Below are 20,924 nucleotides of genomic sequence, written 5' to 3'. Positions count from 1 at the left end.
ACCACATTTTCGAACTTTTTGGTATGAAAAGCATAATTTATAAATAATTGGTATTTATAAATATGTTTATTGGGAACCCAAATAGCTAATATAACTCAAAATTAATTATCAAATAAAAATGAGTTAACAACATTAAATTGAATTACATAATGCTTAGTAGTTTTTAAAATGAACAATAAACACTAATTAAACTGAACCGAATATTGTTTACTTTTCAGTGGTTAATATACTAATTTTAAGTGATTAAATAATAATAGATAAAATATATTATAATTTTGTTTTTTTTTTCAAACTTAGTACAAAGTTAAATATTAGAAAACGATCAAATATTCATTTTTATAAAAATTAAAATCAATTTACTCCGTTATTATTAACTTCTAAGCTCGTCTCATTGGGTTCAACTGCACTCAAGTTGGATTTCCATGTGAATTCTGTAATTTTTTGGCATATTCTTGCCTCATTCCTAAGCTGCTCAGAAAATTTAGGCCTAACTTTGGATAATTAAATCCCATAAGAAACAAAATTTTGATAAAAAAAAAGGTTTTCATATCAAATAATGACTCATGATGGACCTCTTTGATAGTTGTTTATTGGGATGCTTGTTTGGAATCATTTTAACTTTTTTTTTTTTAGTTATCAAAAATTTCTTATGTTTGGATGGCACGTATAAGACAAGGTCACGTTTTAACCGATTAGGAGTTTAGTTACATATAGGCCCTGTTAGTGCCTTTTCCAAGAAACACTGAAAAAATATTTATAATAGAAATACGCTTTTAGAAACCATTAATGACTTATGTTTTCTTAAAAATATTTTTCTAACTAGAAATTTTTATTTCTGCTCAGATAGGCCAAAAAACCATATGAAAAATATTTGAATAAGTATATGATAATTAATACTGTAATACTTTCAGCACAAGGCAAAATTTTACGGTAATTTTATATTTAACATTTTATTTTACTAAAAAATTATCAGATAAACATGGTAACGTAGGAAATTGATTATTAATTTTTATTTATTTTTCTAGAAAAAGGCAAAAATAGGTCCATTTAATTTTTCGTATATTTTTTTAAAATTTTTTCATATATTTTCCTAATAAGACACTTCTATGATTTTATATGAAGATTTCTTGGAAATGTATATCCTAAAAAAATATTTATAATTTTACCTTAGATAAAATTTTCCAACCAGGGGCACTAACAAGAGTACACTCGAGTGAAATGTCTGATCTCACATTGTTATATAAACAAATGTGATACCAATTATATGTAAAATTTTGTGCTCAATATTATGTAATGCCTGGTCAGTTACTTAACTCTAAACTCAGGTCCTTGAAATTTTGAGTCGGATCAATAGAGTTGGATGGAACTCGGGTAAATTCAGCTCAGACCCGAGTCTGGGTGAAACTCACCATAATCTGATCCGTCCGTCCGTCCCTTCCCAAATATTAGTGGACTCGGTCAAATTATGGGTCAACTTGTGTAATCGAAACAGGTCACTTGGCGACGGCAGGCAAGGCACAAGCTCCATTTGGATGGTTCCAAGTTCCAATCGGATTCTTGTGTTTTTTCCTGTGATCACTTTATTAGAATAACAAAAAAAATTAAAGAATTTTTTTCCAAAATTTCCTCAATCGTTCAAAGCTAAAGCTTGAGGGTTGCGCTCCCGAGCTCACTCGCTCTAATGGCGATTGCGAAACCAACCGCGCTTCCACCCTCGATCGACCCCCGCTGCGGCTTCTGCTCAGCCACCAAAACCTTCCACAGCCTCCGCCCAGCTCTCGACCTCCCCCATCCTTCTCTTCCACATTCCGTCACCTCCTATGTCTTCTCTCTTCTCTCCGCTTCTTCTTCCCCTAGGCCGGAGCACCCGGCCTTCGTCGACTCCGACGCCGGCCTTCGTGTTTCCTACTCGGACCTCCTTCTTCAGACTCGATCACTCGCCGCGTCTCTCCGGTTACTGGCCTCCATCAACCGAAGCGACGTCGCATTCGTCCTCGCTCCGACTTCCGTCAAGGTCCCGATCCTCTACTTATCTCTCCTCTCCATCGGCGTCGTCGTCTCTCCCGCTAATCCCCTTGCCACGAGCGAAGAGATCTCCCGTCACGTCCGTCTTTCTAATCCTAAAGTTGTCTTCGCGACGTCCGCTACGTTCTCCAAGGTCTACTCCCTTGGAGTAAGGCTCATTCTCCTGGACTCGCCGGAATTTGAGTCGATGATGGTGACGGACTATGCTGCCGCGGGTGAGGCGTGTATGGAAGTTAAACAGTCCGATCCAGCGGGAATCCTGTACTCCTCCGGGACGACGGGCGGAGTCAAGGGCGTAGTGCTGACGCACCGGAACTTCATGGCGCTTATAGCCGGGCTGTACTCCGTTAGACAAAATCGGTCCTCTCCGGCGGTGGTGATGGTGACCGTGCCACTGTTTCACATGTTCGGGTTCTTTTACTGCATGAAGGCGGTGGCGCTGGCGGAGACAGTGGTGCTGATGCACAGGTTCGAGATAGGGAAGGCGCTGGGAGCCGTGGAGGAGTTCAAGGTGACGACGATGGCGGTGGCACCGCCGGTGGTGGTGGCTTTGGTCAAGGCGGACGCGACGAGGCACGACCTCAGCTCCCTGGAGGTCGTGGCGTCCGGTGGCGCACCGCTTGGGAAGGAAGTCATCCAGGTGTTCGCCTCCAAATTCCGAAACGTGCAGATTGCTCAGGTTCGTTGAACGCTCAAAGAATCTGGACGGAAGCGAAAGCAAACAAATGACATTACTTACTACCGCGCTGCCTGTAGAGTTGCAAACTGTTTCAAATAATCAAACCAGCAAGTGTGCACTGCAGGTCCTTAAAAACCTTGACCCTGCCCCATGGTTCAACCCAAAACCCAAAAACCGGATTTTCAGTTTCTGAACTCAGTTTATTATTTGGAAAGATGCGTCTTCCATTTGCCATTTTATGTTTGATCTAATTACTTTAAGATCAGAGTCGACATTTGAATCCAAATATTTAGAGATTCAGTTTTGTAATCTCCATTACTTACTGGAAGACGGATATCCACCTCTATTTTCTTCTTATTCTCAGTTATTGTGAACATATTTGGCAGGGTTATGGATTAACAGAGTCCGCCGGGGCAGCTTTTCGAACAGTTGGACCAGAGGAGACCCGGCATTACGGATCTGCTGGCCGGTTATCTGCTTACACTGAAGCCAAACTTGTTGATCCAGTAACTGGCGAAGCTTTGCCGCCGTGTAATGAAGGGGAGCTCTGGATTAGAGGCTCCACGATAATGAAAGGTAAATGCCATATAATCTGTGACTTCTTCACTGAGAATGTACAATCTGGTTCATTACGTCATCTTCGATTTTCATGACGGGGGCTTCTGCTGTAGGTTATATTGGGGATGAAAGTGCTACTTCTGCGACTTTGGATTCGGAAGGATGGCTTAGAACTGGAGATCTTTGCTATATTGACACCGAGGGATTCATCTTTGTTGTTGATAGGCTCAAGGAGCTGATAAAGTTTAAAGGATTTCAGGTAGTTTCCTTGTGTCCTTTTCTTGTTAATGGAGGATAACGGGGTTTTTAAAGCTTTTGATTAATCAAAATCTGACTGTAAGCTATATCTTATCTTTTCTCCACGTAATAATCTCTTCTACTCTTTCATCATATTAGGTTGCCCCTGCAGAGTTGGAGCAGTTGCTTCAATCCCACCCAGAGATCGTCGATGCTGCAGTTATTCCGTGAGTATCATCTACAGTCTTAATGTGTGAAAATCGTCGATTCTTGTTTTGGTCAGCTGTTATCTTCTCAACAGATTAAGCTTCGTATTTTCTGTTAATGGCAGGTTTCCTGATGAAGAAGCCGGGCAACTCCCCATGGCTTTTGTGGTCAAACGAACAGATAGCACCCTCAACCAAACTCAGGTGATGAGTTTTGTGGCGAGACAGGTAAACTTTAAGCTTTTCTTCTTATGCTGGAAATCCCATCTAAACAAAAACGATATCAAGGATGATCCTCGTTTGCAGGTGTCCCAATACAAGAAGATTAGACGGGTATCTTTCATTAATTCCATACCTAAAAACCCTGCTGGGAAAATATTGAGGAAGGATTTGATAAAGCTTGCAGTTTCAGGTTTAGCCTCGAAGTTATAGCGTACAATTTACAGTTTGCAAACGTAAACTCTTCAATTCTGTAACATTATCATCATGTTTGCAGTAGATTGTTGTGATTGAGACAAAACGATGTTGTGATGATTGTAATATGTCATAACACTAGATTGGCGCATTAAACTTATACTGCAATAGATATCAACTTTATTTCATTCAAACTCCATTATCTGAATCTTTTGTAACTGTTCTATGCTTTGACTAGAACAAAAATAAAAGAGGGGTCCCAGAAATTGATAATACGCTCTTCAAATTATGGAAAGTTAAATTAATGTGCTAACCGAGATTTGATTCAAGCTTTCTTACAGTAACGAATTGATCTTCCGCGTGCATGAAAGAGGAATAATTACGTCCCATGGGTTTCATTTTTTCTTATAATTTACAATTACAAGTCAATCAAATGGACCCCATGGATTATTTCTGGTAAATGGGAGATGGGAGTCTGCAGCTGCAACTCTGTCGTCCCGGAAAGAAACCCAGGAAGAGAGAAGAATTTGGAAGACCGCTATTTTAGCTGATTGTACATGGAAAACTGCTTAAATTCTAACCACGAAGTACTCTTAAAATGGTAGGAAAACTTTTCCTGTATTTCTTCCTTCTTCCTCGCCATGAATTCAATTCGATTGAGGAGGCTATATCTATGGGGACTCATGTCAGTCTCTCTTTGCATGACGAGAGCTGTAACGCAGGCTTCTCTTTCTCGGGCTCCGTCACTTTCTTTGCGAGGCTCTCTGCTCGGAAGTGTTCGATTTCCTCTCGATGCACACGTGATTTCGTTGTGATTATTTGAGTTAATTTATTCCCCTTCTTCTTCACGTACAAAGATAATCAGACGTTTTCTTTGTCGGTCAAGGATGTTGAAGATAAAAGTAATGGTGATTCTGCTGCTAGCGATGCGGATCAGCTGCGGAGGGAGTTCATGGGGAGGGAACACGGGGAAGTGGGATCTTCTCCTGAACAACAGCGGCGTCGTGGCGATGCACATGGCGCTTACCCATCTCGACACCGTCATCATCTTCGACCAGACGGAGGCCGGCCGGTCGGGGTACCGTCTCCGGCACTGCGCCAACGGCAGTGACTCCTCATGCTGGGCTCACTCCGTCGAGTACGATATCACGTCGAATACCATCCGGCCTCTCACGCTGAAGACTGATACGTGGTGCTCGTCCGGCACCTTCTTGAGCGACGGCACGCTATTGCAGACGGGAGGGAACTTGAAAGGCTTCAGGAAGATCAGACACTTCAGGCCGTGTTCGGATCGGAGCTGCGACTGGAACGAGTCGGAGACCCATCTCGCTGATAAACGCTGGTATTCTTCGACCCAGATTCTCCCGGAGGACGACGACCGGGTTATCGTCGTGGGCGGTCGGGATTCTTTCAGCTACGAATTTGTTCCGAAATCGAATGCGAACGAAGGTGCTTTCTATCTTCCGTTTCTGCGCAGAACTCACCATCGTTCCCGGGAAGAAAACAATCTCTACCCTTTCCTCCACATCTCCTCCGACGGAAATCTGTTCATCTTCGCCAACGAGGACTCCATTCTCTTAGACTACAAGAGAGGAAAGGTCGCGAAGACCTTCCCTCGAATGCCCGGAGGCGGACCGAGGAACTATCCCAGCACCGGTTCGTTGGTGATGCTTCCCTTGGACCACGCGAATAACTACCAGAAGGTCGAGATCATGGTCTGCGGGGGTGCACCCTCCGGCGCCTACAGAGCCGCCCACGACAATGACGTCTTCATGACTGGTCTGAGCTCTTGCGGTAGGATGGTGATAACAGACACGAAACCCAGGTGGGAGATGGAGGAATTGCCGGCCCCACGGCTGATGAGCGACATGCTACTGCTTCCCACCGGAAGTATTCTGCTCATCAATGGCGCCACGCACGGTGCTGCTGGCTGGGACTGTGCGAGGAACGCGTCTCTCCACCCTTATCTCTATAAACCAGACGGAATCAAAGGAGAAAGGTTCACGGTCCTGAGACCGGCCGAGGTGCCGAGGGTTTACCACTCGTCGGCGATTCTCCTCCCTGACGGGAGGATTCTGGTGGCCGGAAGCAACACCCACCCCAACTACATCTTCCGCCGCGTCGACTTCCCCACTGAACTGAAGTTGCAGACATTCACCCCCCACTACATGTTGCCGTTCTTCGACAGAAAGAGGCCAACGAATCTTACCATCGAATCCATTCTGGGTTCTGCCACAGTCCGTCACAGGGAAGAATTCAGGATCAGATTAAGGCTTGGAAGAAGACCAGCGAAGGTGATGGAGTTTCACATGTATGCTCCGCCTTTCACTACTCATTCGTTTTCGATGAACCAGAGAATGGTGAAGCTGAAATACAAGAGACTAGTGAGAGAGGAAGGCGGTGAAGTTGTTGTCACCGTTGTGGCTCCTCCGTCTTCAGTTGTTGCTCCTTCTGGGTATTATCTGCTCTCAGTTGTTAATGGTGGAATCCCCAGTAAAGGCTTCTGGATGAGATTGATTCGTGGGTAGAATCCTGCAGAGCGGGCAGTTCTGAGTTATTTTACTTTCTGTAACTGTAACGAGATCCTCAGAAGATGTCATTGTTAGTACCATTTACATATCGCTTCTGATAATGAAAATACTTTTGTTCCAGATTCCAGGAAGAAGAGGATAATCATCTCAGTTCTTGGTCCCGGAGAGTTCAGATCCGTTACCAGTCTTTCTGGGGATAGTATTTAGATGGAAGAAATTTAAACAGAAAATTGAAGGACACCATCGTTCCATTAGAATCAAGAGGGAGGGGTCCCCTATTGTTGGGGTGAAGTCTTTTTCATGTGTTTTGCTTCATGACATCAATTCTTAAGCTCAACAAATGGCACCCAGGAAACACTTTGGCCGTATTTGAATGGTCTTCACACAGAATGGCTCTGGTTCCCTTCACGTCAGACCAGGTGTTGAAATGTATAGCTGTATAGCGTGATCGGAGGAAACTGTTTCCTCCGATCCCGTGATTATATTCTTGATTCTATTCCTTGATTTTAGGATCTAAATTGATCCTAAAATCAACTTGTAATGTATTATAAATACCTCCTAAACGGAGAAGAATAAACTCATCGGAAAACCATTCGTTCAATCTCTGTTCTTATTTTTTCGGTTCTCTGTTTTACATGGTATCAGAGCAGGAGAATTATCCTCTCTTTTCCGTTGCAGAAAGTCGGAGCTAAGTGCTCCTGTAATCGCCAAAGGAGGAAGCTGGAGGAAGAAAAAAAAAAATCCGTCGGAGTTGCAGAACTCTGTTTTTCTTCTGCAACTCCATATTCCGGCTGTCCCGACGCCAAAAGAACGTCGCCGACGCCGACGACGGCACCACCGCCCTGTTCCGACTGAAGCCGACGCTCCGCTGTCGTTGCCGAAGAGGAAGACTGACGTTGCCGACGACAAAGACTGCCATTGCCGAAGACGAAGGCTGTCGTTGCCGACGACGAAGTGTTTTACGTAGTTGGAATCACGTCGCCGACGAGTTCCGACAATCGTCGGCGACGACACCACCACCCTGTTCCGACTGAAGCCAACGCTCCGCTGCCGTTGCCGAAGAAGAAGGTTGCCGTTGCTGAAGACGACGGTATTTATGTTTTAACTTAAGGCACTATTCATTTATTTTTCTGTCGACCTAGACCGACGGGTCGACCGAATCGAACCGAACCGGTCTAAAGCCGAACCGGATCGGACCAGCACTGGAGCAGACCAGAATTGAATCCGCCCAGATCGTACCGAACCGGACCAGATCCAACCGGACCAGACCGGACCGGATTAAGAAAAAAAATCAGATCGATGCCCACCACTACAGGCGCATCCACCGACCTTATCCCATCCCCACAGATAATAGTCCACCAAGATAATTCTGCGTTTCCAACCGGAATTATCCTCGATGAGACCAATTATTCCTTATGGTCTCAACTCATGGAGATGCGAATTGGCGCACGCAACAAAGCTGGATACATCACCAGCAAAACAAAAAAACCAGCATCTGGTGATGCTAATCTTGGAGCATGGATTACTGAAAATCAAAGAGTCAAAAGTTGGCTTATTGACTCCATGAGTCCATTGCTCATGCAGCGATTTATTCGCCTCTCCACTGCCAAGGAGATATGGGAAGCAATATCAAAAACATTCTATGATGGATCCGATGAAACTTGTATATTTGAGCTGAACCAGAGATCTTTTTCTACCAAACAAAATGGTAGACCGTTATCCACATACTACAATGAACTGGTTGCTATTTTCCAAGAGATTGATCATCGAACTATATCTCAGGAAGGAACAGTCGAAGGGCTAATCCAGTTGCACTCTGCAATAGCTAGGCTTCGGGTTTATATTTTTCTCAGTGGGTTTGACTCCGAATTTGATCAAGTTCGTGGAGAAATTTTGCGAAAAGATCCCAAACTTGATTTGGAAAGTACATAAGTCTATGTCAGACGCGAATATCAACAGAGACAGACAATGGGGAGCTATCGCCCAGTCTCTGAGAACTCGGCGATGTTGGTCAACCAAAACCGAAAAGGATCATCAAGCAGTCGGAACCCTCAATCCTCTGGCAAAGGTAACAATCGTGTATGTATTCACTGCGAAAAAAAAGGACATTCACAACACCGGTGTTATGAGATTAATGGCTATCCGAAGTAGTGGGATTTCTCAAAAAATCCCCGTAACAAGACTGCTGGGAAAGCTATGGTGACATCCATGGAAGAGAATCAGGAGCTACCTACTGCAAATATTGCCCATCAGGTATTCTCGATAATGCATTAGTATTTTCTGTACATTCTAAGAATAGACCTTGGATTATTGATACAGGTGCATCCGATCACATGACAAGGGATCCCAGTCAGTTACAATCCATCCTACCTTCTCCACAATCTGTTATTTCAACAGCCAATGGTAGTACATCTCCTATTACTGGGGAAGGATCTGTTATCTTATCCAATAATCTGACATTAGATACTGTCCTTGTGGTTCCCTCTCTTGAATATAACCTTTTGTTTGTTAGCCAAATTACTTCCACTCTTGCTTGTACTGTAACTTTTTGGCCCTCATTTTGTGTCTTTCAGGACATTCTAACCCGGAAGATTCTTGGTTATGGTGTTAGACGGGGCAAACTCTACTATTTGGAGTTAACAGAGAACGGGGGATCGAAAATTAGTCAGATAAATCAAGCTAGCAGTGCAGATAATGCTCAAACAACTGTATGGTTATGGCACCGACGATTAGGCCACCTTTCCTTTGGTTATCTTAAGAAATTGCGACTTCAACTTTTTTCAGGTTTGACTGGTGTGCATTTTCATTGTGATACATGTGAATTGGCTAAAAGCCACCGTATTACTTATTTCCCGAATTTGAATAAAAGTTTTGAACCTTTTGCGGTTATTCATTCTGATGTTTGGGGTCCAGCCAAGATTCCCTCTATTTCTAGAGCTCGTTACTTTGTGACATTTATTGATGAATGCACTAGAATGACTTGGGTATCTCTGCTTATCCACAAAAGTGATGTGTGTCTAGCCTTTCAGAAATTCCATACAATGATGCATACTCAATACCAAAAGCAGATTCGTGTTTTGCAATCTGACAATGGTACTGAGTTTGTTAATGCTTCTCTCGAAACTTTTCTGACCACTCATGGAATTCGTCACCAGACTTCTTGCACCTATACTCCCCAACAGAATGGATTGGCAGAAAGAAAGAATAGACAACTTTTGAAAGTAGTACGTGCCTCTCTCTTTGGCATGAACATGCCTCGATTTTATTGGGGTGAAGCTATCACATCTGCTGCCTACCTCATCAATCGAGCACCTTCTAGCGTACTGGATTTTCACACTCCTCTACATAAGCTGCAATCCCTGATTTCAATTCCCCATCTTTCGAATCTTGAACCCCGAATTTTTGGGTGTACCACTTATGTTCATATCCCAAAGATCTTGCGAAATAAACTTGATCCACGTGCCAAGCGATGTATATTTGTTGGCTACTCTGATATTCAAAAAGGATATTGGTGTTATGATCCACACACCAACAAGCTCCATGTGACTTTAGATGTCTCCTTCCATGAATCAGTCCCTTATTATTCAGGGGGAGTTTCTTGGACATCTCTTCAGGGGGAGAGTTCAAATGAAGAGAATGTTCCACATGCAACTAACGGAGATGTTGAAAGAGGTGCCGAATTTATTGAGTTAGAAGCAGTGAATGAATTTTTTAAGTGTCATGATGTGCAACAAGACTGTGCGTCAGTAATTTCACCTGAAGAACCCCCAGAGTTGCCCCCGTCTGCACCAACAACTGAAGAATCAACTCAAAATGTTCCTCTTCAGGTAAATACGAATCCTGTGTTTGATGAGTCTACTGAAACATGTGTTCCTACAGAAAACATAACCTCTAGATATCCACAAAGATTGAATAGGGGAATTCCAAAAAAACAGTATGAACCTGATCTTGAAGCAAAGACCAAATACTCAATCAATAACTATGTGTCCTCCCATAGGTTGACTAAATCATTTACATTTACTGTTGATCAATTGTTCAGTGTTTCTATTCCTAGTAATGTGCAGGATGCATTAGCTGATCCAAAATGGAAAAAAACGATGAATGAAGAGATGGAGGCTCTACAAAAAAATGTCACTTGGGAACTTGTTCCCCAACCTAAAGGAGTAAAAACAATTGGATGTCAATGGGTGTTCACATTGAAACTCAAACCGGATGGAAGCATTGACAGATATAAAGCTCGGCTAGTTGCAAAAAGATATACGCAAAGGCATGGGATAGACTATCAGGATACTTTTACACCAGTAGCTAAGATCAATACAATTCGTATTCTTATATCTATAGCAGCAAATTGAGACTGGCCTCTGCAACAATTTGACGTTAAAAATGTCTTCCTCAATGGAGACTTAGAAGAAGAAGTCTACATGGAACTACCACCAGGTGTAAAAAGTGGTTCTTTGTCTCAAGGTAAAGTTTGTAAATTGAAGAAGTCATTGTATGGGCTGAAACAGTCACCTAGAGCATGGTTTGGGAGATTCTCGGCTACAATGAAGGAGTTTGGTTATAAACAAAGTAACTCAGATCATACTTTGTTTATAAAACACAAAGAAAGAAAAGTAACAACATTAATTGTATATGTTGATGATATGGTCGTGACAGGAGATGACCCAGGTGAAATGTAAGCTTTACAGGAATATTTAGCTACTAAATTTGAAATGAAGGATCTTGGACAACTTAAATATTTTTTGGGGATTGAAGTTGCAAGATCGAAACATGGAGTCTTCCTTTCACAGCGAAAATATGTGTTGGATCTTCTAGCCGAAATCGGAATGCTTGACTATAAACCAATAGAGACGCCGATGGAAATGCATCATAAACTCGGAATTCTTCCAGATCAAATTCCAGCAGACGAAGGGCGTTATCAGCGATTAGTTGGAAGATTAATCTACCTATCCCACACAAGGCCCGATGTAGCATATGCAGTAAGCGTTGTGAGCCAGTTCATGCATGCACCAAGTGAAGAACATATGGAAGCAGTCTATCGGATCTTGAGATACTTAGAGAGTGCTCCAGGAAAAGGTTTGTTATTCTCAAAAAATGGTATCTCTAGTATTGAAGGGTATACAGACTCTGATTGGGCAGGTGATCAGACAACCAGAAGATCCACGTCGGGTTACTTTACTTTTGTGGAAGGGAATCTTGTCACTTGGAAAAGCAAAAAACAGAAGGTAGTATCAAGATCAAGTGCTGAAGCTGAATTTCGAGGTATGGCTCATGGTGTATGCGAGTTGTTATGGATACGGAATATACTGAGAGACTTAGGGATTGAATACAACAAACCTATGAATCTTCATTGTGATAACAAGGCAGCTATCGCAATTGCACACAATCCAGTTCAACATGATCGCACTAAACATGTTGAAGTTGATCGTCATTTCATCAAAGAGAACCTCGATGCAAAGATTATACAATTCCCTTTTATTCAATCTGCGAGTCAAATGGCTGATATACTCACGAAGGCAGTATCAGGGAAAGCATTTCATGGTATAATTGACAAGTTGGGTTTGACTGATATCTATGCACCAACTTGAGGGGGAGTGTTGAAATGTATAGCTGTATAGCGTGATCGGAGGAAACTATATAGCGTGATTGTTTCCTCCGATCCCGTGATTATATTCTTGATTCTATTCCTTGATTTTAGGATCTAAATTGATCCTAAAATCAACTTGTAATGTATTATAAATACCTCCTAAACGGAGAAGAATAAACTCATCGGAAAACCATTCGTTCAATCTCTGTTCTTATTTTTTCGGTTCTCTGTTTTACACCAGGTGAGAGGCTCGTTCCAGAAACTCCCTTAAACCAATAGGTCCAGATCCATCGCCTGAAGGACATAAGAGCGGATTGTTGCACATTTTCAACTGAAAGACCCAACGGCGATGATCGTGCCAGGTTGGCAATTACCAAGTGGGTCCTATGTTCTGTTATATAGAAGGCTTTGATAAGGCTAGTTCAGGCGCTGTCGTAGATGTAACGGTTGATTTGTTCAATCTTCTTCCCCCTGCCCGAGCTGCAAGAACATAAGAGGGAGCGCCTGAGCAAGTAAGTACAAGGTGAGGACTCGACTTCAATATCTCTCGCCGAAGGCCCTGGAATATGAGAGAGCAGGCACGGAGGAGGTCTTGAATTCTTTGAAGGTGGATTTGCTTGGTGACGGCAGGGTAGGAACAACATTCGGTATGACTATCCGTCGTTTCTTCTTCTTTTTCTGTGTTTTTCCATTCAGATATTCAACGCGCATAACAGAGAGAGGCTAAGAAGATCGAAGCCTCCAGGACTCGACAACGCAAGAATTCGAACTCAATGTCTCACGCTTCCTCTTTCGGCCCCAAAGAGGATCTAAGTGTCTTGGGTGAAACTTTTTGGAGTTGACAGAGAAGGTAAGAGGCTCTGGGTTGTTCAAAGGTGTCATAGACGAGCTGCTAAACACGATGAGATGGATTTCCCTTCTGAAGTTAAGAAAAAAAGTATAGGAGACATTAGAATTTTTATTAAATATGGATAACCCTGGTATTGGGTACTACCCTCATTCGAGCTTCTTAGAAAATAGGATAAAATGGAGTTGCAACAAAGAGGTTCCCATCTGTTTAACAAAGAATTCATTTTATCAGAACTGGGCCCTTCAAAAAGATGAACCACCTAATAGACAACCTTTGATGCATCATATGAAACAGTTGAATTGCAGCTAACTATTGTTAAGAATCGTCTCAATCGTTCATCTAACTATTGGTAAGAACCTTGAGAAATTTGTGGATTGTTCTCTCACATGTTCGGTTCGTGGTTTTATTTTTTCTTTGGTTGATTTCGAAGAAGACGCCATTGAAGACTCTTCCAAGAACTTGATCCTTAAAGGCCCTGTTAAACATTTTCTTTAGTATTAATTCGATGAAGCCGCCTCTGTTTTCAGGCCTTTTGTGGTTGTTTTCTACTATGTTTTACGCAGGCTGTTAAGGAAGAGTTTCTGGATAAGGTGCTGCAACTCTTTGGCTCGAATTACAGAGAGAAGGAGAGGAAGACCTGACGAAGATGATAGTAATTAAAAAATATTCTAGGAGAAATTTGCAGGATTGCATAATGTACGTGTGGGATATGATCCATATACTAGGAATTAAATTATCCTTAACTGTGGGTTTTAATATTTATTAAATACTAATTTGGATTTGAGTCTAAGCGAGTTGGATTGGGTAAACTCAATCCTTCTATAATAGACGAGTCAGCCCCAGTCTGAACCGAATCATTAATCACCATCCAACTCGGGTGATCCCAATTAAATTTTGAGCCTTTCAGGGACCCAAAGCGAATTGAAATAACAAGATTTTATGAGAGGAGAAAGAGAAGGCTTCATCCATCAACACGTATTTCATCCCTGCGCCATAGAATCTCCCGGCCTCCAATTGCGGCTCATTTGACGAAAACACCCTTCTTTCCTTTTTTCCTTAAAAAAATAATTTTAAATAAAAAATAGTTAAAATATGTTATAATTATTTATCAAATTTCAAAAAAGTATTTATTCGATGTAAATTCAATATGAATTTAAACTCGAGACTATGTGAACATTTTTGTAATTAATTAGATTATTTGCAAAAAGAAAAGGTAAAACCGTAATATTTCTGAAAATGAAGTCTTCTTTTTGTTGTCTGAACTGTCTAATATCCGCCATTGAAGAAGACCCGCCTTTCTGAATTTTATATCTCAATCAACTGAAATTTGCTAAAGTTGTACGATGAATGCCCACGATGGATTCTTATAATCCACGCTTGAATTGAGGGTAGTGAGAAAGAGAAAGCAATCAAAATGCAATCCCTGAACCTGAAAGTTGGTGCAGATTTCAGCTCGCGAAGTGGGAAATCATGGCCGCGACAAAGGAGAAGCAGAGATGTCATAAAAACCGTCAGAATCCTGGCGTGTGCTTCGGAGAAGAATGGGGAGGGAAGTGGAGGGGATATTTCGTCAACGGGTTCTATTCTTTCTCGTAGCCAAACTTATGCCTTGTTGAAACAGAAGATGGAAGTTGCAGCCAAATCCGAGGTGCGCAGCTTTTACTTTTGTGGAAGCATGACTCTTGGTTTTGTTTGATTCTGTTATTCGAGTTGTTTTGGTTGTCAGTTTAATCTTTTTCTTCTTTATACACGTAGTTGTGATTTATCATTTAGTTTCATTTTGATCATGGAGGCAATCGCAAAATTTTCCTTCATTGATGATTGTAGACTGGAGTTTCAGCGAAAGATCTATATAAAACTTTTCACCTTTAACTTTATACGTGTTTAAGTTTTACATTTGTTCCTCTTTTTTTTTTCCTTTTTTTTCTTCGTTTTCCTTTAATGGATTGGTTATAGGAAGAGTTTAGTACTGAACGAACTTTCAGAAGATCCCAAGGCTTGAACTTCCATAGATTTATTGTTTTCTGTATATGCTCATTAGACCTAAATTTTCATTCAGTCCTCGCAAATTTGGCTTTCATTTACCACTATTTGAGTTCACACTTGTTTCAGGATTACAAAGAGGCTGCCAGAATCCGGGACTCGCTAAGGTCATTTGAGGAAGAAGAGCCCGTCCTGCGACTTCGCAGATTGATGAAGAAAGCAATCAAAGAAGAGAAATTTGAGGTTGGATTCCTTATCCTCTTCTCTAGTTTCCTTTTGACTAAAATTCTTTTTCTCCGTCTCCATTGTCAGATTCTTCGCAATTTTTTTTTTTATGTTTACCGGTTTGTTCTAGTTGTAATACAGCTTCCAATGCCATTGTCCCGTTAGCCCAGTGAAAATTTCTGTTGTTAATCCTTTCCTTAAGTCAGGTCTTTCTTCATGTTTACTCTGTCCCTAATTTTACAGGATGCTGCCAAATACAGAGAAGAACTAAAGCAGTTGGCTCCACATGCGCTTCTCAAGTGTTCTAGTGATGCCACAACCTTGGTATGATACAAATAGTGCTTAACTGCTTTGTGCTTGATGACCTTGAGCATTAAACTTTTCAACTCACTCGGGGATTGAGATATTTAACCTCTTGGAATAATTTTGAGTTTGTTGTGCACTTCAATCCTTTCTGCTTTGACTTCATTTTTCAGTTTTGAGATGGATTTTCGCTCTTGGATGATAAACTTAAGGTTTTTTTATGACTCATTGCATCTACAGAATGTTGTAGCCTGTGTTTTCATTCACTCTTCCTAAAATTCCTGTGAATATGTTTTTTCTTTTGTCCATTTTTGTGAACAAGACCACCTTGGTAGGTGTTATGAGTATGAATGAATGTGAAAGTTACTTACTGCGCTTGTCTTTTTAACCTTAGTTAGCAGTCAGTTGTATTTTCTTAATGTCTTTCATGTCATCCACCAGGGCATTCGCGTGCAAGTCAGGAGTGTATATATTGATGGCCGGAGTCAGCCTTTGAAAGGGCAGTACTTTTTTGCATATCGGATAAGGATTACCAATAATTCAGATCACCCTGTTCAACTCTTAAGGAGGCATTGGATCATAACTGATGCCAATGGGAAGACAGAAAATATATGGTTAGCACTATCTTGCTGCTGTTTTCCCCTTCTGCCGGCTCCTCACTTTGAATAACTGGAGCATTATACAATTTTTTTTTTTGTCATTTTATCAGTTTTTCTTATAAGCTTATCAAGATAATTTATCCGTTTCTTTTAGGGGATTAGGTGTTATTGGAGAACAACCGGTTATACTTCCTCGGAATGGTTTTGAGTACTCCTCTGCATGCCCACTGGCCACTCCTAATGGGAAGATGGTAAGTTCTCATTATAGTTCAACCTAGTAAATTTTTGTCTGGTTCTGTGTTATAAAGTAATTTTTATATGTATCATAAATGGACGAGGAATCTGATGAGCTACAAATTCTTTCTAAGAATCGAAGAAGAAAAAGTGCATTGATGTGTAGATACTGTTATTTCTTTTTCTTCCATGTTTTCCCTAACTTCTTCTTCTTCTTCTTCACTCTTGTATGTTGTAACCTTTGCTGCAAGGTAGGAAGGTGATTTTGAGATGAAGCACATCGACAAGGCAGGCACATCTACTTTCAATGTTGCTATTGCTCCCTTTGCACTGTCCATCTTAGGAGATGATTCTGATCCCATTTTGCCTTGAGGAGAAAGGAAAAAAAATGTTCTGAAGAGTTTACTGGAATCCTATGAAAGAGTGTGAGAAAGAATTCTTGTAGAAAAATGTATAGCATTTGGTTCAAAAGGTAAAGAAACTCAATCTAAGCAGAGATGATTCTGACTTAAATTGCCCCCAAGTGCGTGCAGTGTGTATCTTTTGTTTTTGGGAAATTTGTTTTTGTATCACTGAAGATGTGTAGAGGCCACTTGTGGCTGATTTTGATAACTGGGCAGATCATGTTGTCTTGCTTGTCGAGTACTCATAAAGGAACAGGAAGAAAAACATGGAAGGGATTGAACTGGTATGAAAAATCTGCTTTTTTCAAATACCTTGACAGTGTTGCCAAATGGAGTTAAATCAGTAAATGTTTTCGGGAGATGTGGTTATATTTAATTCTTGTGTTATTATGGGACCATACTAATCTAACGTCTCTCTCTCTCTCTAATTTTCCCGATCAGTGGATAGATTGAAATATTAATTCGGGCCCACTGGATGTCGTCGCATTGCCTGCCACCTTCGGACACTTCGTCCATGGTTTCATTCGGTCTTCCTCTGCGAGCCCGAAATACGGCTTCTTATCATCTAAGTTAAGCCACAGAGGCAGACGGGAAACCATGGCTGCGGTCTCCGGAGTCCGTCTCTCATGGGGATCGAAGGTATCTCCGTCGTGGTCTCCCAATCCTTCTTCTTCTCGTCGTTGGGTATGCTTTAAAGTGAGGATGGCACTTTCTGTTGATGAGAAGAAGTTCACGCTTTAGAAATCTGAGGAGATATTCAATGCGGCCAAGGTTTTACCACAATTGCGTGTTTTTCTCTTCTTCTTTTTTTCGCTTAGTTTGCATCTTTTGAACCTTGTGTGTGTTGGTGTTCGGTTTGTTATTCCATTTAGCCAATATGGTCTTCTGATAACGAGTTCTTCGCTGAATTGGTAGTAAATAGGGTTTTGTTCTTGTCTTATCGACAATATTTTTAAGTTAATTTCCTTGGTAAAATTTGGGGAAATTGTTTAAATATAGTTTAGTGCTCTTACGTTAGCTTTTCTAGTGCAAAAAATGTTTTTTGCATGAGCTTGTGGTGTCTCTGGTTCTTCATGACTGAATGGTTTTGAATCTTCAGTCTGGAAAACGCTTTTTTACCTTAAAAATGGCCAATTGAATCTACTTCTGATGGGGTTAAATTATATTTGATCCTAGGTGTGTTGAGATGAAAGTTCTAATTCATCAGTAATAGTTGCGAAACTTCGATTGCGTTTTTTAAAGTACATGCCAAAAGCCGAGAATGCCGATGTGAGGAAATATTCAACATCTGCTACTGCGAGGGAGACTCTAAGCCCAATTATAGGTCTATTTCTGAGATAATTTCTGGAGCTCATGGTTTATAGATACTTGTACTGATCTAGCTCAAGTGGAGCTTTCAATGGTACACTATTAAGTGGCATATCCCTCTCGGCAAGGAGAAGATTGTACTGCCTGATATTAAGTGAAAAACGATGGTTTACTTTCAAAGAACATAAGATTCCTCTACTGTAAAATATAGGACTTAATCGTTCTCCCTTTGCATAATTTCTCACTTGTGTAATTCTTGATAGTATCAGCATCTATGATTAAGTATAGAAAAGACTGTACCTACCGCTCACATGGAAGGAACGTTGACAAAGGAAATTGCCAATAAAATATTTACTTGTCAAAGAGGATATTTGCTTGTAAAATGCAGTTCATGTTTGCTTTTTTGGTCTATTGGAGGTGGAAAGCTTATAAAGTTCCAGATTTGGAGGTGTAATGTGCCTCTAGAAATAGTGGTTTTCCTCTGCATTCATACCATGATGAACAGGTACCAGTAGACAGTTGGTTTTCTTGAAAGTTATTGTCTTTGAATCTTCCTCATTGAGGCCTTTTGTTATGTTCATGTTCCTTCCTGTAAAGTATCATTGTTATTAAATGGTCTCCTTAGCACACTGCTTTGTATGAAGGAAATATTTTCTGGTTTTGCATTTTGTAGCTAGAGATTTTTAATTAATTGAGATCAAACAAATATGTGTTGTATATTAACAGGTCTAGTTTCACGTTGTTAACTACTGTATTTTTCTCCAATTCAAAAAAAAAAAAAAAATCTCCATTCATGAAAATATTGTAAATTTAGTTTCATTTGTTTCAGCAGAGTATATGTAGCATTGAAGCTGAGGTTGTAGTAATTTCAAATGTCTGTCTCTCTTGTATCTCATGGAAGCATTTATGTTGTTAGGAGTTGATGCCTGGAGGTGTTAATTCAAGTCTGTTGGTGGGCAGCCTATTGTGTTTGACTCTGTAAAGGGCTCTCATGCTTGGGATGTAGATGGAAATGAGTACATCGACTATGTTGGTTCTTGGGGCCCAACAATCATTGGCCATTCTGATGATGAGGTACTAATCCTATTTTTCTAGTTGAATAGTAAGCATTAGATTTTTCATGAATAAGTTCCAGATGTTGATTATGAGTCGAGGAGGATAATACTTTTGGAGTATCTTATCTGCAGGTCAATGCTGCCCTAAGTGAAACATTGAACAACCTTTGGTGCCCCATGTTTGCTAGAGAATGTGCTTGCTGGGCTGGTGATCTCAGCTGTTCCTAGTATTGAAATGGTTTGATTTGTTAACTCAGGGACTGAAGCTTGCATGGGAGTCTTACGTCTGGCCAGAGCCTTCACTGGCTGTGAAAAGATTATCAAGTTTGAGGGCTGCTATCATGGTCATGCAGATCCCTTTCTTGTCAAAGCTGGAAGTGGGGTTGCCACTCTTGGCCTCCCTGACTCACCTGGCGTACCCAAAGCTGCCACATATGAAACGCTTACCTCACCTTACATTGACATTGCAACCGTAGAGAATCTTTTTGAGGCCAACAAAGGCGAAATTTCAGCTGTTATTCTTGAACCTGTTTTTGGAAATGCTGGCTTCATTACACCCAAGCCTGAGTTCCTAAATGCTCTCCGGAAGATAACAAAAGATAATGGTTCTCTCCTTATCTTTGATGAAGTGATGACAGGGTTCCGTCTGGCTTATGGTGGTGCTCAGGAGTATTTTGGTATTACCCCTGATCTAACAACACTTGGGAAAATCATTGGTGGAGGTCTACCTGTTGGAGCCTATGGTGGAAGACGGGATATTATGGAGATGGCTGCTCCAGCTGGCCCTATGTACCAGGCAGGGACCTTGAGTGGAAACCCCTTAGCAATGATGGCTGGGATTCATACTTTAAAACGAATAAAGCAGTCTGGAACTTATGAATACTTAGACAAGATATCTAAAGCACTTATTGATGAGATTCTGGAGGCTGGAAAAAGAGCTGGTCATGCAATGTGTGGTGCGTATATCAGTGGAATGTTTGGTTTCTATTTCACAGAAGGTCCTGTCTACAATTTTACAGATGCAAAAAAAACTGATACTGCAAAGTTTGGAAGGTTCCATAGGGGAATGTTGGAACAGGGGGTTTACTTGGCTCCTTCACAGTTTCAGGCAGGATTTACAAGCTTGTCACATACAATGGAAGATATCGAACGGACCGTAGCTGCTGCAGATATAGTATTCCGGAAGATTTAGTAAAACCATCTTTACTTATTTCTTCTTTATGCGGTTTTTTCCTTCCATTACTGGCCTCTCTTTTGTCGGCAGGCATTTTAACTGAAAAGAAAAAATAAAAGTAAATTGAGTTTGATTTCCTGTTCATCGGTGTTATATGATATAATTTGGTAGTTTGAGATGATTATGGAAGACAGTTGCTATTCACAGCTGTCATTTTGCATGCTAATCAAGTATTGAGCTGGTTTTGGAATTGCAAATGCTGCTGAAGACTTGTCCCACTTCATCTAAGTGTGTCTTTTGGTGTCATGTTGGTTCATGGATTCAGTTCCTGCTGAAGGAGTTCATGTCTCTTCATTTTTTTCCCTTTATTTTTTTAGGTACATGTAGTCACAACTTTCTGGGGTAATCAGACTGTTTCAGAATGCATATTCTTAATCCACATTAACAACTGCTAAACAGTTTAGCAGAAAAGTACTAAGATACCCTTTTTACATTTTGCATAATAATATGCTTCCCATCTTTCCTCAAGTATACATACACCTGCTACTTTCT

General features: G+C 41.0%; 3 protein-coding genes and 1 pseudogene across 4 annotated transcripts; all 4 read left to right on the top strand.

Annotated features, from left to right (window-relative positions):
• The first annotated feature begins 1,681 nt into the window (after nt 1-1,681).
• LOC137949676 (4-coumarate--CoA ligase-like 9) lies at nt 1,682-4,137 on the top strand. Its single transcript, XM_068795809.1, has 6 exons — nt 1,682-2,704; nt 3,091-3,280; nt 3,376-3,521; nt 3,659-3,726; nt 3,831-3,933; nt 4,012-4,137. The coding sequence occupies exons 1-6, from the start codon at nt 1,682-1,684 to the stop codon at nt 4,135-4,137; spliced, it is 1,656 nt and encodes a 551-aa protein (XP_068651910.1).
• Nucleotides 4,138-5,045: 908 nt separating this feature from the next.
• LOC137949668 (aldehyde oxidase GLOX-like) lies at nt 5,046-6,647 on the top strand. The gene has a single exon (XM_068795797.1). The coding sequence runs from the start codon at nt 5,046-5,048 to the stop codon at nt 6,645-6,647; it is 1,602 nt and encodes a 533-aa protein (XP_068651898.1).
• Nucleotides 6,648-14,422: 7,775 nt separating this feature from the next.
• On the top strand, nt 14,423-17,146 carry LOC137964386 (uncharacterized). Of its 2 annotated transcripts, none has more exons than XM_068811349.1 (6): nt 14,423-14,735; nt 15,200-15,313; nt 15,539-15,619; nt 16,040-16,212; nt 16,352-16,448; nt 16,687-17,146. In XM_068811349.1, the coding sequence occupies exons 1-6, from the start codon at nt 14,502-14,504 to the stop codon at nt 16,801-16,803; spliced, it is 816 nt and encodes a 271-aa protein (XP_068667450.1). In that variant the 5' UTR covers nt 14,423-14,501; the 3' UTR covers nt 16,804-17,146. The 2 variants fall into 2 exon arrangements, with proteins under 2 accessions (XP_068667450.1, XP_068667451.1); XM_068811350.1 differs by having other exon boundaries at nt 16,683-16,767.
• A 236-nt stretch (nt 17,147-17,382) lies between these two features.
• Nucleotides 17,383-20,789, top strand: LOC137953548 (glutamate-1-semialdehyde 2,1-aminomutase 2, chloroplastic-like; annotated as a pseudogene).
• The last annotated feature ends 135 nt before the right edge of the window (nt 20,790-20,924 follow it).

Source organism: Aristolochia californica, unplaced genomic scaffold (assembly GCF_029961685.1).
Source record: "Aristolochia californica isolate CCGP_79_NKW_82.1479 unplaced genomic scaffold, dmAriCali1.0.hap1 SCAF_1, whole genome shotgun sequence".
Lineage (NCBI taxonomy): Eukaryota > Viridiplantae > Streptophyta > Magnoliopsida > Piperales > Aristolochiaceae > Aristolochia > Aristolochia californica.
The sequence above is the reverse complement of the archived record's forward strand: the minus strand, read 5'-3'. Positions and strand labels throughout refer to the sequence as shown.